At 45.3% G+C, this 14001-nt stretch overlaps 1 protein-coding gene across 1 annotated transcript in view; it reads left to right on the forward strand.

Annotated features, from left to right (window-relative positions):
• The window catches only part of IQCE (IQ motif containing E), a 41143-nt gene extending 27451 nt beyond the window's left edge, over nt 1-13692 (forward strand). The window contains exons 20-24 of the mRNA XM_014525064.2: nt 2646-2756; nt 3792-3922; nt 5743-5870; nt 9664-9774; nt 12902-13692. Coding sequence (XP_014380550.2) covers nt 2646-2756; nt 3792-3922; nt 5743-5870; nt 9664-9774; nt 12902-13032 — 612 coding nt within the window. The 3' untranslated portion in view covers nt 13033-13692. The remainder of the gene's footprint in view (nt 1-2645; nt 2757-3791; nt 3923-5742; nt 5871-9663; nt 9775-12901) is intronic.
• Nucleotides 13693-14001: the final 309 nt, after the last annotated feature.

Raw genomic sequence — 14001 nt, forward strand, 5'->3', positions numbered from 1 at the left:
CCAGCGAAACGTCGGCTCGTGTGGCTCTCACTCCGCCCCAGCCCATTCAGGAGGTGAGTTCCCCGGGGCTTGGGTGGCTCTCCTTTCCCCTTTTGGGGATGCCGGGGTTTGCCCCCAGTGTTTCCGAAGCCTGTGGGGGTTTCTCGCCGCCACACCTAGCAATAAGTTATGACATGCCACATGTTCAAGCAGTCTATCTCCTGATAATGAGTCACAAAACATGATGATCTAGCCACAAAGATGTTGCTTGTTAAATGCAAAATATCTTTGTGGCTTGTTTGTATTATCCTTTAATTTTGAATGTATGACACATTACACACAAGAGTGGTGTGTTTGGCCAGGATGGACTGCTCTCTACACCACCCCTCTTTCCCCCAGCTATTTCCTGCAGGGGGACTCTTGAGCTGATCTCTGCTGCCCAGGGGTGCCTCAGCAAATGTCATGACCTACTCCCTTTCCCCAAACAGCCTTCAAAGCATCTTCAAGGAACCATTTAGCACCTCTTTCTTTGAGACTTGGTGTGTAGACAAACACTCAACTTGACCTCTTGACTTGCACACAGTAGGAATGTGCTGGGAGAGAAAAAGCACATGAGCAAAAGCAGCTCATAAAGTGTCCCAGATCCCAGCAACTCCCGCCCTTCCTTCTCTTCATCCTTGGCATGGGTCTTCACTGCTATGTGTGGGGGCAGGCAGGACAGGTCCTTCACCCAGGGGGAGCTCAGCTAGTAAGCTCAGAGCTCATTTCTCTTTAGCAACAAAGCTGAAGTGGCGACAGAGGGATGACAGCCCTTTTCCCTCAGGTCTCTGGCCCTTTGTTGGCCAGTGTAGCAGAGCAAGTTCCCAGAGCACTATTTTCCCCTCTAGGTAGGAGAATGTGAAGCAGGTTCAATGGAGCAACAGTTTCCATTGAACAACATTTGCCTGTTGCTTGATGGAAATGTCTCCATTGGCATTACATTTTGTATATTTTTCATTAAGCTCCTAAAGTATGCCTCTAAGGAAGATTATGGTGAAAACAGTTTTTAATCTAGGCCCAACCCTACATTAGCATCCACATAAATGTACTTTTGTGCCTGTACAAAGCCCTGTTCAGGTCCAGTGTTACTGTCTGTGGGTTTAGGGTATGTTTACGTGGTTCAGTGCAGAACTGAAGCCTTGCCTGCTCAGTTAAATCTGCACCGGGACTGCATATAGGCTTGGCAGGAGATCTTGAGGTTGGAGATGTGAAAGAACTATAGGGAAGGCTACAGACTACTTTGCAAACTCCCCTGAAAGCCCCTCCGTTGTAGAGGAGCAGCTCTCTCACCCAGTGGACAAGCTAGACTGTTGGGAGATGGCATTCTTCTGAGATCAAACCAAATGCCTCCAGGTTATAGAATTTATACTGGCTGTTGCCAGTGCTCTATATCCCCACGCAGGTAAGGGAGGCTTTTAATTTTCCATATTTTTTTTCTTTTGCGCATATGCATTGTAATCAGAGCTAATCCGAGAATAGGTATTCTTATGAAAAACTTTGACTTCTGGGTGAAAAATTGAAAAGCAAAATATTTTGATTTTGGAAAAGCTGCTTCATGGGGAATTTTAGTTTGGGGGTATTACGCTCTCATTTTTTCTGTGTGCTCGCTGGTTACATGATACTCCACAAACTCCCTTCATTTTGAGGGGAGGCAGTTGCATCAGGAGATTGCTTGGCCCTGGTACAGCATGTGAGAAGGAGCCAAGCTCGACAGGGATACAGGGGTAGGAGGAAACAACTACAATTCCACTGAGGAACTGAGGCAAGTAGACTAATAAAATTATTTTTCAAGCACATAGGGTTTTTTTTACAAGAACTGTATATACTCTGGTAAAAAGGGACTCTTGGAAAACACTATGTAGTTGAAAACCTAGTGCTTTGTCAAAAAAATCCCCCATACGTTTCTGATTGAAACTATTTGAGCAGCCCTAATTGTGATAAAATCCTGGATTGTACGAGTCTGTTATTTTTCTGATAGTAGAATGTAATACTGTACTGGATGCATAAAAATAAACTTAAAAATGACCTTAAGTGGGTAGTAATCAGAAGGTGTAATTCTAGCAGAATCATGATCTAAATGCGTCAGTCTACCTTCTTGGTGCATTCTTTTATTTAGAACAAGTTCAGAAATAAAACCCTTAGCAGAGAGGAAGGAATTTTGTTTGACAGAATCACCAGAATGTCTGCCAGACTTCATTTGGTTTCTGATGATATTATTAAGTAGCAAAGCCTGCTGGGTAGATGGGATCTAAGATGGGAACATGAGTGCATAGCTGTATCTGTGAAATATGGGCTAATGTTGGCAGCTAGAATTTAATTGCATTTGACAGGCTCCATCATGTGTAGATTGCCTGATTAAATTTTCTGTGGAGTAGTGCATCTCGGGGGTTCTTCCATCATTTATGGGTTGGGAACCTTCTGGATTTCAGAAGAGTAAATGTGAAGTGGTTGGGGGTGCCTCTTGATTAAATGGAAGTGCATGTGCATCAAATACTTGTCATGGCACAGGGAAAATAGTTATTTCTCCCACAATGCTCTTCCCTTGGGACTCTGCTTTAATATGTAGCTGCCATCTTTCCGGGGAGTTAACATCCACTCATCTCTTTACTCATCTCTTTTCCTGCTAGGCGACTGTTGTGCTTCAGGCAGCTTTCAGGGGACATTTAGCTCGGCAGAAACTGTTACTGAGCAGCACACTCAGTAGAAAATTTCACACCACAAATGGCCTTGGAAACAAGGTAACTTTGGGGCAAGCAGGGACCTGGATGCTGTATGACTTTACTTTTCTGTTATTTATAGAGTTTACAGTGCAAAGAGCTAGGCTTCCAGGTTTAGTTCCTTAACTCACCCGTTGGATTTTTTGTCTTTTTTTTTTTTTTTTTTTTTAAGTGCTCTGGCCTGCAGACACTTGCATTCCAGAAGGATGTCAAACCTATTCCCCTGCTCACTTTTTTACCTTCTCAGGTATATAGTCCTCCTTCCAAAGGAAACCATAGCTTCCTTGTGCTGTAAACTTCAGTCTCTGTCTGAGTGTCTTTTTTTTTTTTTCCTTTATCTGAAGCAGTTGTATTGTGAGGCTTAACTTTTCTGGAAAGCTGCCCTCACGCCCAAATATTCATGAAGTCATTTTAGCAGTAGGCCAACATTAATCATTGCAATCTAAAAACAAGATGCTGGAAATGATGGCTGGCTTGGAAAGAGCAAAGGATCTTGTATACAGCATGCTCTGCTGAAGATTTGCAGTGTTTCTTATAAGTCACATCACACTTGGCCCAAAATGCCTGGCTCTGAATATGAAAAGACATCCCTACTGATTAAACGTTTAGTTGCTGCAAATCACTAGTTTCTTGAACATCATCTAGATGCAGGCAGCGTGATATGAATATGCTCCTCCATATGGCTCCTCATTATAATGTTTTAGCTCAGTAAATTGGTCCAGCTGAGCAGAACTGCCTTACCTCTCTTGGCTTGAGAGAGAGTCCTGCCCACAATAGTGCTGGAATAAATTAACTTTCCTTTCAGCTGCCTACCCTTTATCTACCATAAATACAGGCACATCAAAGTTTGTTCTTTAAGACCTGTAGGATGATCCCATTATCATAAGATCAGTAGCAACAGAAATCTGGCAAAAGCTCACAGGCTTTGCCCCAAAAGATGGGAGTGTGCTCGCTGCTAAGTGATACTGCATGCACGGGCAGAAATGTCAAAGGTTTACTAAGTTTGCAAGGAATTTGTAAAAAGCCCAATTTTCCTTTTATCTGATTGCACTGTAGAGCTCCAGCGTGTCTCATGGGTCCAGCTCTTTGAGTTTACCTTCTGACTGCAGGGAGGAAGAGGAGATTGTGATGTTCATTCAGTCAGTTTTCAGGGCGCACTTAGCACGTCAAAGACGGCTTGAGGAGAGGTAAGTCAGGCAAAGGTGTTTCCACAAGAGAATGCTAGAACTCATTTTTATGACCTGAGACGTTTCTAAATAAAATGTTATCGGAAGCTTCAAGTTAGCAAAAACATCTGCTTCAAATATTACGTATGTAGATATGAATAGTGTCTTCACAAATGAAATGCATAGGAGAAGCTTGCAACAAAAATGCCCCATCTTTGCATCTCTGCAGGAGTCCTGCATGCCACAATATTCTTCTCATATATTCTTGTTGTCTGTTATCTTTTTGTGATGGGAAAAGTAAACACAGAGAATAGTCATATTTGGGAAAAAGTAACTGTCAAACATGGTTCTACTGCACTGGGTTAGGTAGGGAAGTCTAAAGCCCCAGTATAAAGACCCTTAACTAAATTATTGACAAAAATAAAAAAATAACCTACAGCTGCCTGTACATGAAGATCTCTTAAGCCCACTTCCTAGATATCCTGCTTGGAGAACAGCAGTTCAACTTGAGCAAGACTTATTTAACATCCAAGATGCCTGGGCACAAGAGTGGCTCAATTCCATTTCTAATACAGAAATTATTATTACAAATCCTACCATTAGACCCAGGTGGCTTTAATCTCCCTAGACATCTTTGGTCTTCTCTAAACCAAATCAGGATAGGACATGGCAAACTTTGAATCACATCAACTCTGAATGCTCTCTTTGTGCATTTAGTGTAACTATTGGATCTGAATAATACCACACCTACAGCTGGCTGCAAAATTTGGACATGAAATTGTGAATATGTTTCTCTTTGCTTTGTGATCACTGTATCATCATACACTAAATAAAAAAACTGAGCTTAGCTTACAGTTATGGGGAAAGGAGGGAGACAGGGAGCAGCAGAACAATCTTACTGCAGCTCGATGACTTCCATCACCCGGAACACCCTGCTTAGCTAGTTTCTGATGCTGTGTTGGAAAACACTTTCTCTCCATCATTTATGGCTTCAAAAGCTTTGGATACTGGCTGTGAAGACTGTAGGGGGAGCTGCCTCATGTCCCTTCTTTAGGTCTTTTGGGGTGCACTTCCACAGGTAGCAAGCTGTGGGCTTTTCTCAGGCCGGAGTCATGAACCTCCCAAGCTTAAACAAGAACATGGGTTACTGACTACTTGAACAGTCATCTCTGCTTAAGTAGTCATGGCTTGTACACTGTGTAATAATGACTTGGATTCGTTACCTGTCTGCTGAGTGCTGTGGCTGGTGGTATACAGACAGTTACTGTAGATCTTTTTGAAAACACAGGGCTGTTTACTCTTAAAAGCTGTCCACGCATAGATCTATCTAGCTTACCATCCTCCTGATGCTAACCAGGTAGCACATCTTTTTCAGACTCTCTTCATAGGGTCTCCCTCTGCTTCAGCCTCTTTCTTTGAACAGTCTCTAACAGCTGACACCCCCTTCTTTGTCTTCTGAAAGCAACTTCTTGTCTGTTGCCAGACTTACACTTTTGATCTCAAGTGTTTGCCCAGGAAGCATCTCATTTTCTAGTCTTTATTCCTGCATGTTTTTCCCGATAGCCCCTTCCAAGGTTCACATCCATGTAGGAAAAATCTCTTGCAGCAATCTAACAATTATATACCATATATATTATTAATATAGAACAGACTCGTATCCTCCACATGGTCCATCATTGCAATGAAACAAGGTGATGGCTTTGATGTAGAGCCTACCTGCAGAATCTTCTCTGGCTAATAACATCTCCTACTACCTTTCTCAGGTTTGCTGCCTCCATCTCTGCAGGCAGAGTAGCAGTCCCTGTTCTGTGCCTCTTGCTAATGCAAAGTGTCTTTTGCAGGCTCTCTGCCTCCAGTGCAGCAAGTGAAAAACCAGACCCTGATACTTACATGAGGGAGAAGAAACCAGTCTCACCAGCACTCAGGAAGCCTTCCCCTTCCCCTTCAGCCTTCACCTTGGCGCTTCATGGTAATCTCATTTCTCCCTACCCACAGAAGCATGTGGGCTATAAGGGGTGTGCACAGTTTTATACACAAACATTTACTTTTTAATTTGGTGAAAGATTGGTGACACCAGGAAGTGGAGTTCTGTCATTGTCAACCAGATATCACCCCCTACAGGTAGTTTCGAGGGTATGGAATGTTTCCAAGTGTGTCTTCTCTGCTTCCTGCCTATTTTCCCCCAGCAGTAATATGATACTTTCCATTGGATTTTAGCCATAAAATGGCTAAATGGATTTTAAGCCATAAAGAAGTTGGGAGGATTTTCACTTCTCTTGCTTAGTTTCTTAAAGAGATAGATCCCATCTTCTAATAAAGGTGTATCCCCAGTGAGACAGATGAATAAGATAATGTACTTGGGAACTGTTGAAAAAACAACAGAAACTATGGCAAGAAAACAAACTTTAGTGCCAGACAATCTGGTTAAGTACTGCTACTATAATACAAATCATGACAGACTGGGAGAACGTATTATCTTTTATGAGCATTCTGCATGAGTTCATTTCCTTGTGCAATTGTGCATTGCTGCCTGCCTGAATACACAGTTACATCAGAGAAGGCAGTAAAGGGAGTGTTAAAGAATGGAGCAGGAAAGGTAGAACAATGATACAGATACAATAGCCTCAGCTATGCAGCGTCAAAGAAGATAACAGAGGTTGTTAGGTTACATCCACACTGGGATGTTTTACACTCATGGGTCTGATCTGCAGGAAGGGGAGTATCATCACAGTATCATAGTGCTTAGGGTCGGAAGGGACCTAAACAGATCATCTGGCCCGGCCCCCTGTCCTGGGCAGGAACAGGTGCTGGGGTCATATCCCCCCAGCCAAATATCTGTCCAGCCTCCTCTTGAAGGCCCCCAAGGTAGGAGAGAGCACCACCTCACTTGGGAGCCCATTCCAGAGCCTGGCAGCCCTAACTGTAAAGTAATGTCTCCGGATGTCCAGCCTGAACCTTCTCTCTAACAATTTGTGGCCGTTATCCCTAGTAACCCTGGGTGGTGCCTGGGGGAACAGAGCCTCCCCCAATTCCCGCTGGTCCCCCCTGGTGAGTTTGTAAACGGCCACCAGATCCCCTCTCAGCCTTCTCTTGTGGAGGCTCAATAGGTTCAGGCTTTTCAGCCTGTCTTCATTAGGGCCTGCCCTGCTGCCCCTTGACCATGCAAGTGGCCCTCCGTTGGACCCTCTCAGTGCTAGCCACATCCCTCTTGAAGTGCGGCGCCCAGAACTGGATGCTGTACTCCAACTGTGGCCTGACCAATGGCGCATAGAGGGGAAGGATAATCTCCCTGGACCTGCTTTTAATGCATCTGTAGATGCAGCACAAGCTGCGGTTAGCCTTACTGACCGCTTCCTCGCACTGGCGGCTCATGTTCATCCTGGAGTCAACAATGACTCCAAGATCCCTTTCTGCCACCGTGTTGACAAGAAGGGTGTTTCCCTACCTATAGGTGTGTTGCTGGTTCTTTCTCCCTAGATGCAGCACCTTGCACCTGCCTGCGTTGAATTACATCCTATTCTCATCTGCCCACCTCTGTAACCTGTCTAGATCTAGCTGGATTCTGTCCCTCCCCACAGCGTGCCCACCTTGCCCCACAACTTGGTGTCGTCAGCAAATTTGGACAGCGTGCTTTCCACACCCACATTCAGATCGCTGATAAAGATGTTGAACAGTACAGGCCCCAGGACCAAGCCCCGGGGGACTCCACTGCTCACATCCCGCCAGGTTGAAAACGACCCGTCCACCACCACTCTCTGGGTGCAACCATCTAGCCAGTTTGCCACCCATCTGACTGTAGGCATCAATGCCACAGTCACCTAGTTTTTTAAGGGAACATGGTGGGAAACCGTGTCAAAGGCCTTCTTAAAGTCCAGGAAGACGACGTCCACCCCAACACCCTCATCCAAGGGCTTTGTGACCTGATCATAAAAAGAAACCAGGTTAGTCAGGCAGGACCTGCCCTCAGTGAGCGCATGTTGGTTGCCCCTGAGCATTACCTCCCCTGCTGGGCCCTTGCACAGGTGCTCCTTGATACATTTTCTCAAAGGTCTTCCCAAGGACTGAGGAAAGGCTGAATGGGCTATATTGCCAGGGTGCTCCTTTCTCCTCTTCTTGTAAATGGGGACCACATGGGCCCTTTTCCAATTCTCTGGTATCTGCCGGTGCCCCATGAGCACTCAAGAGCCATGCCAGGGGCCCCGCTATGACCCCCCGCCAACTCCCTCAGCACCCTCAGGTGAACAGCATCTGGACCTACTGATTTAAACACGTCCAGCCCCTCCAAAAGTTCCCCAACTAGGTTGTCCCTGACCCTAGGCATGGTGGTGCCTCCCCTGGGTCCATCTGCAGTTCTGGCGGGGCAGAGGTCCCAGTTCCTGCTCAGGAATATGGAGGCAAAGAATTCATTAAAGAGGTCAGCTTTTTCATTTGCCGCAATCACCAGATTGCCAAGCCTATCCTGTGGGGGCCCCACGTTACCGGGTGCCGCCTTCTTACTTCCTACGTATTTGAAAAAGGACTTTTTATTATCCTTAATTCTGGTCACTAGCCCTAGCTCCATCTCCGCCTTGGCCTTCCCAACAGCCTCCCTGCAGTCCAGAGCAATGGAGGTGTAAACCTCCTTGGTGATAGCCCCTTGCTTCCACTGTTTGTACACCTTTTTTGCCCTCAGGCATCCCTGGATGCCTTTGCCAAGCCATGGGGGATTTTAGCCCTCCTGCCCCCCTTGGTGCGCATTGGGACCGACTCCCTTTGAGCTCGGAGGATCTCCTTGAGGAACAACCACCTGTCTTCGACTCCCATCTCGTTGAAGCTCCGAGACCCCAATTCCTCTCCTACTAACCTTCTTAGCTTACAGAGGTCGGCCCTCCTGAAGTCGAGGACCTCTGCCTTGCTGCTTGCTTTCACCACCTTGCGCTGGAAAGTAAATTCCAGCAGGCGATGATCACTGTCGCCCAGGTGGTCGAGTACCCGCACAGCCCTCACCAGGTCATCGCCTGTGGCAAGGACCAGGTCCAACAGGGCATTTCTCCTGGTGGGACTATGCACCTCCTGGGTTAGGTGGAGGTCCTATATCCCGGCCAGGAACCTAAGTGAGCGGTTGGACGTAGCTGACTGCTCTTTCCAGCAGATGTCTGGGTAGTTTAGGTCACCCATGACAACCACATCCCTTGACTTTACAGCCTCCATGAGCTGACCCAAGAATTCCCGGTCCAGTTTGTCCCCCTGCTGAGGCGGTCTGTGAGGGTGAGGAGGGAGATGCTGGCCTAAGTTGTATCAATGAAAGAGCCGACTGCCTCTGGAATCTCACACAGAGATAGGGAGGAAGTAGTGTAGTCCCTTCCTCCAAGCTTGGAGTTTGGGAGCAAGGTTATGAAGGGAATATGTGGATATGAGGAAACCATTTTATATCTCCTTCCTATGTGCATAGTCTCTTTTGAGTGGTAGAATAAAGAGCATTTTATGTTGAAGCTTGTTTTTGAGTTTTAATGAGCTATTGTCATGTTTCTAGGGTCTAACCCCACTGGACTTTTTGAGGTAGTTCTGGTTAGTGCTTGTGGGGCTGTAACCCAGGTTATTGTGGAATTAGATCCCAGGAAAGCTGAAGGCCCAAGGTACTGCACCTGCTAGGATGAAGTCAAATGAGACACCACGAGGGGTATGCAGTACAGCTAGCCGGGTAACCCTGATAACAGTAATTAAGTGTCATAGAGCATTGTTGTTCTTCCGCCTTGAGGCTTCTGAAAGCTACATTATTCCAGATGCTGAAGACAGCGACCTGCCCGGTGAAGAAGTTGTAGAAGAACCTGCTGTAGAAGCGACAGAGAAGAGACCACAGGAACTCAAGGCTTCTTCCTGTCAGCCCTCTTTTGGTAAGTATTGGAAGAAAGAGGCTGGGAGTTAAAGAGCATTTTGTCATTATCTCCAAGGTTGTGGCAAATTATTCATAACTGAGTAAAAGGTGAGAGATTGCTTAACATGTTACTGAAGAGACAGAGAGCATAAGCACAAGAATTAGTCTTCACAGATGTAGTTTTCAGGCTACATACCTCTGTGAGCTATTTCCTCTTAGGCATGGTCATTTATGGATAGTGTAACCAAACACTCCCAAAAGACAAATACTACTAATAAAGGAAGGAAAGCAGGTCTGGCACAAACGCCTCCTCGGTGGAGGGGATTATGATTGCTTTGCATTCTGTTTTGGTTATATTCATTTGTTAAACATTTGAATTTATTTTGTAGAAGTTGCCATTCACTAAAATTACAGCCCCCATAACTCCTAGCTTCTATCTGATCTAAATATCTGTTACCTCAGTGGGCTTCTCATATCATGTGTTTCATTAGAGCTTGCGAGCTTTAAATCATTGAGTAGCTGAATGAGACTTTTGCCTCCTATCTTCCAAGGCTGAACTTGCATATGATGACCTCTAGATTTGTCATCAGCCTTACGTGTTCTATGGAACTATGCTTTGTAAGACATCATTTAGTTATGCTGTCCTTTGGGATTATTTTGAGATAAGCTATAAACATGAAAGTGTTTTAAGGAGTCTTGGATATCTGCTACTACCAGTCTGTGCAATCCAGATTCAGAATCCTATTGGCTTTCAGCATATGACAAGTGAAATAAGTTTAAGGGAGTCAGCTAGAACCTACTAAATGCTTGATCTTAAAAAAAAATGGTGGCATTGCCCATTTCCTGTGTTAGATAGAGGATCAGGCCAGGGATAGCAGAAGATACAGCAGTTAGGGATGGAGGTGAACTGGTAGAGCGGTGTAGAGTGCCCAAAACTGTTATACAAGGAGTGCTGTAGGAAACCTACATCAAGAAAAGCTTACAGCTGTCCACAAAATTGTGGGAGTTTTTTCAAAGGGGAAACACAGCTGCAGCAAGTTCTAAAGTAGTTCTTCCCAACCGCCTGTCAACGTGCCAGAGAAAACACAAGTGAAACACAAGGTAAGACATTACTTGGTGCATGAGGCAATATAAAACAACAAAGTTGTTGTTCCTCAAAGTAATGTCTATATAAAGAATATTTTGTGTATTAAAAATTAGACAAAACAGCAAAGAGTCTGATTGATTCTCTGTTCACTTCAGAAAGTACTCCATCTCAACAGGCACCCAGACTCATTGCTGTTGTGCAAAGGCATACCTATTGAGCACTGCACCCAGAGAGGAGAGAGGGGAAAGTAGGCAAGGTATGCCTACCACCGTAGACTGCGAGGGTGGGTGGCACAGCATGGACAGATGGATGGGCGTGTGTGGGTGGAAGGAAAGGCTTCTTCCAAGGTGCTGCTGTCGCTGTAGCAGCATCAGCTCCACTCCAGCTGCAGCAGCCCTGTAGCCTGACTTTGCAACCCCGTGCTCCATTGGCTCCTCTCCGTCACTTCCCCCCTACATATCAAATGGACATAAGACTCCAAGGCTGCCTGGAAGGGGTGAGGGGAATACTATCCAGGAAGGGGAATACTATCCAGCTTGTTCCACTCACTCCCCCAGATACACGCTTATTACGGTGTTGCCATGGCCAGTTCCCATGGCCCCTCCATAGTTATGCTGCTGCCTTCATAGGTGCTCTTAGTAGCGTGGGCTCTCCACAGAGGAGCAGAAAGAAGATGGCAAGATTCCTGGAGCAGGGGGCTGGACTTGATGATCTTCAAGGTCCCTTCCAGCCTTAATGTCTATGAAATCATATTAAATTATTATTGAATTAAATCTTATAACTAGGGACCTACTGAAATTGCAGTTTTGCATTTTTCATGGAAACCGCAAAATCGCTAGACCGCCCGCCCCCATGAAAAAGTGCAAAAATGGCCAAGGGGCAGGGGGAGGGAGCTGAAAACAGAAAATGGTGGGAAGCCCTAGTGTCCTGAAGCATAGGGGGAGGGAAGAGTTGGGGAGATTTTCACGGCAGAGCACAGTGGGGCCCCCACACCTCTGGTCAGAGGGCTCTGGAAGTCCTGCCCCTCCCTGGAGATTGACAGATGGCCATCTGGCCCTGGAAGGCTCACCCCTCCCCAGAGATGAACAGATGGCCATCTGTCAATGTACGGGGAAGGGTAGGACTTCCAGGGCCCCTCAGTCAATCAGAGGCATGGGGGAGAGCGGTGCTGTGCTCCATCGTGAAAATGGTGACGGGCACTTCACTCGGACCATGAAATCGGGCAGGGGGGTAGACACCCTGATTTCTGTAGGTCCCTACTTATAACTTCCTTCTCCATCTCAGGTTAGGAAATGGCTGTGAGGCTCTGGACCTGCACATGTTCATCAAAACCAGCAGGGCCTGCCCATTCATGCCTGGAACATTTCCTGAAATTTTGGAATGGTTCAGATGTAGCATTCACAAGTTATCAACTTATATCTAAACACACGGAGAAATGCCAAGCAGATGTTAATCATTGGACCTTTCGTATTCAGTCAAAAAAAATCAAAATGCAGAAACACTGGTCACGGTTTTTTTTGTGTTAACTATGGTGGTGTTTCATGCAAATAGAATGCTTGGTACGTTATAGACATATGAAAGAAAACGACTGCTTCAAGAAACTTAGGTTTTGAGAGTGAATTCCCTTTGTCCTCAGTCATTTGGTTCCAATTCTTTCCTTCATGACTGACTAAAGACCTCATTGTGACATTTCCACTTAGCTTGATCTTGTTTGGGGTTGATTTTTTTCTTTTTCTGACCTCCTAATAAATATCTGTTTTTACAATATAAGGAGGCTTCAGTACCAAATTGCTTTATTTTGTCATGTGTAACCACTTGGGAAGACTTCATGATGATAAGACAAACCAAGCGTGGTCAGTATATTGGTTTAACGCTTGCCATGTTCTTGCATTAAAAAAGAAGGGAGGGAAGAGTTACGCACGGAAAATTATGGATTAGAATTCTTCATTACTGTAGATAATTCTGGAAACCTAATGGGCCAGAGGATATTATGTTTCCCACAAGGGCTTATTTTTGTTAATGTTTATTGATGCTCCTGTTTTCTTTGTGGTTATTTTAGTTGTGTCCTCCCAGAAGCAGCTGCAGGCCACCATCTCTCCACCTGTAGATGAGGCTCACTCGGATGATTCAGATGATATTATTATAGTCTCTCCATCACGAATGGTGAAGAAAAATTACACCCGTTTTTAGATTTGGGTGTTGCTTCTTCTCATCTTCTTGCAATCATGAGGTCTGGGGCACAAATAGAAGACAATATTTTCTTATTTCTGGCAAGATAAAACATGTAGGAGGTTTAAAGGGGCAATAGCATGCTAAAATCATCATTGTATTCACCATGTAAAATAATTTAGTTTTTAACCTCTCTACTGATGTTATGTTTCTGATCTCTTCGCTGTTTTTTTCTTGCCCTTTGTGTCTGGGGAATGGAGAAGCTGTACTGTTCAGGAGTTGTACTTCACCAGAATTCCTTTAGTGCCACTGGTGCTCACAATACCTTCCAATCAGAAAGGAAGAGTAGGTCCTTGCCTCAAATATGTTATAATCTAGACATCAACGCCTGCAACTGTTGTATGTACCAGGTTTACTCATCTGGGTAATGTAGTGCCGAGTTGTGGGGGTGAGGCTGGAGGGGGAGGGAGAAGGGAAACAAGGTAAAGACATAATGAGAGACTTGATACATTAGACATGAATACACAGGCCTGGGACAAAAATGATACATAAACTGGGGTAAGTGATTGGAAACCAGTTCAAATCTGTAACTCAACAGAAGTTCAGTACACACAAACTGCTTTCATAATGGCCAAAACGAGCTTAAGGTAAACCTGGATGGAGGTAGCATCAGACTTAACTGATTTTGCTTCAATCGGTTTATTAAACTTCTGTCTCAGAGCCCCTCCAGATTCAAGTTAACTCACAGTCCCCCAGCATCCTAGGATGGTTTGCACCTCCCCTGCAAATCCCCCCTTGCAGGGTGGGCAGGCTAGTCCTGGCCCAAGCTGTCTGCTCCAGGAGCAGGGGGGTGTGCTCCAGCGCCCCCTGGCTTCTGGCCTGGGCATGTGGCATTTCTGGAATCAAACGTGTGTGTCTGTTCACTTGCTTATTGGTTCAATCTACGCATTTTAGACTAAACTGTGAAGACCGAATCGATTCAGCCTCAGG

This window comes from Alligator sinensis, unplaced genomic scaffold, assembly GCF_000455745.1.
Source record: "Alligator sinensis unplaced genomic scaffold, ASM45574v1 scaffold500_1, whole genome shotgun sequence".
In the NCBI taxonomy this organism is placed as follows: domain Eukaryota; kingdom Metazoa; phylum Chordata; order Crocodylia; family Alligatoridae; genus Alligator; species Alligator sinensis.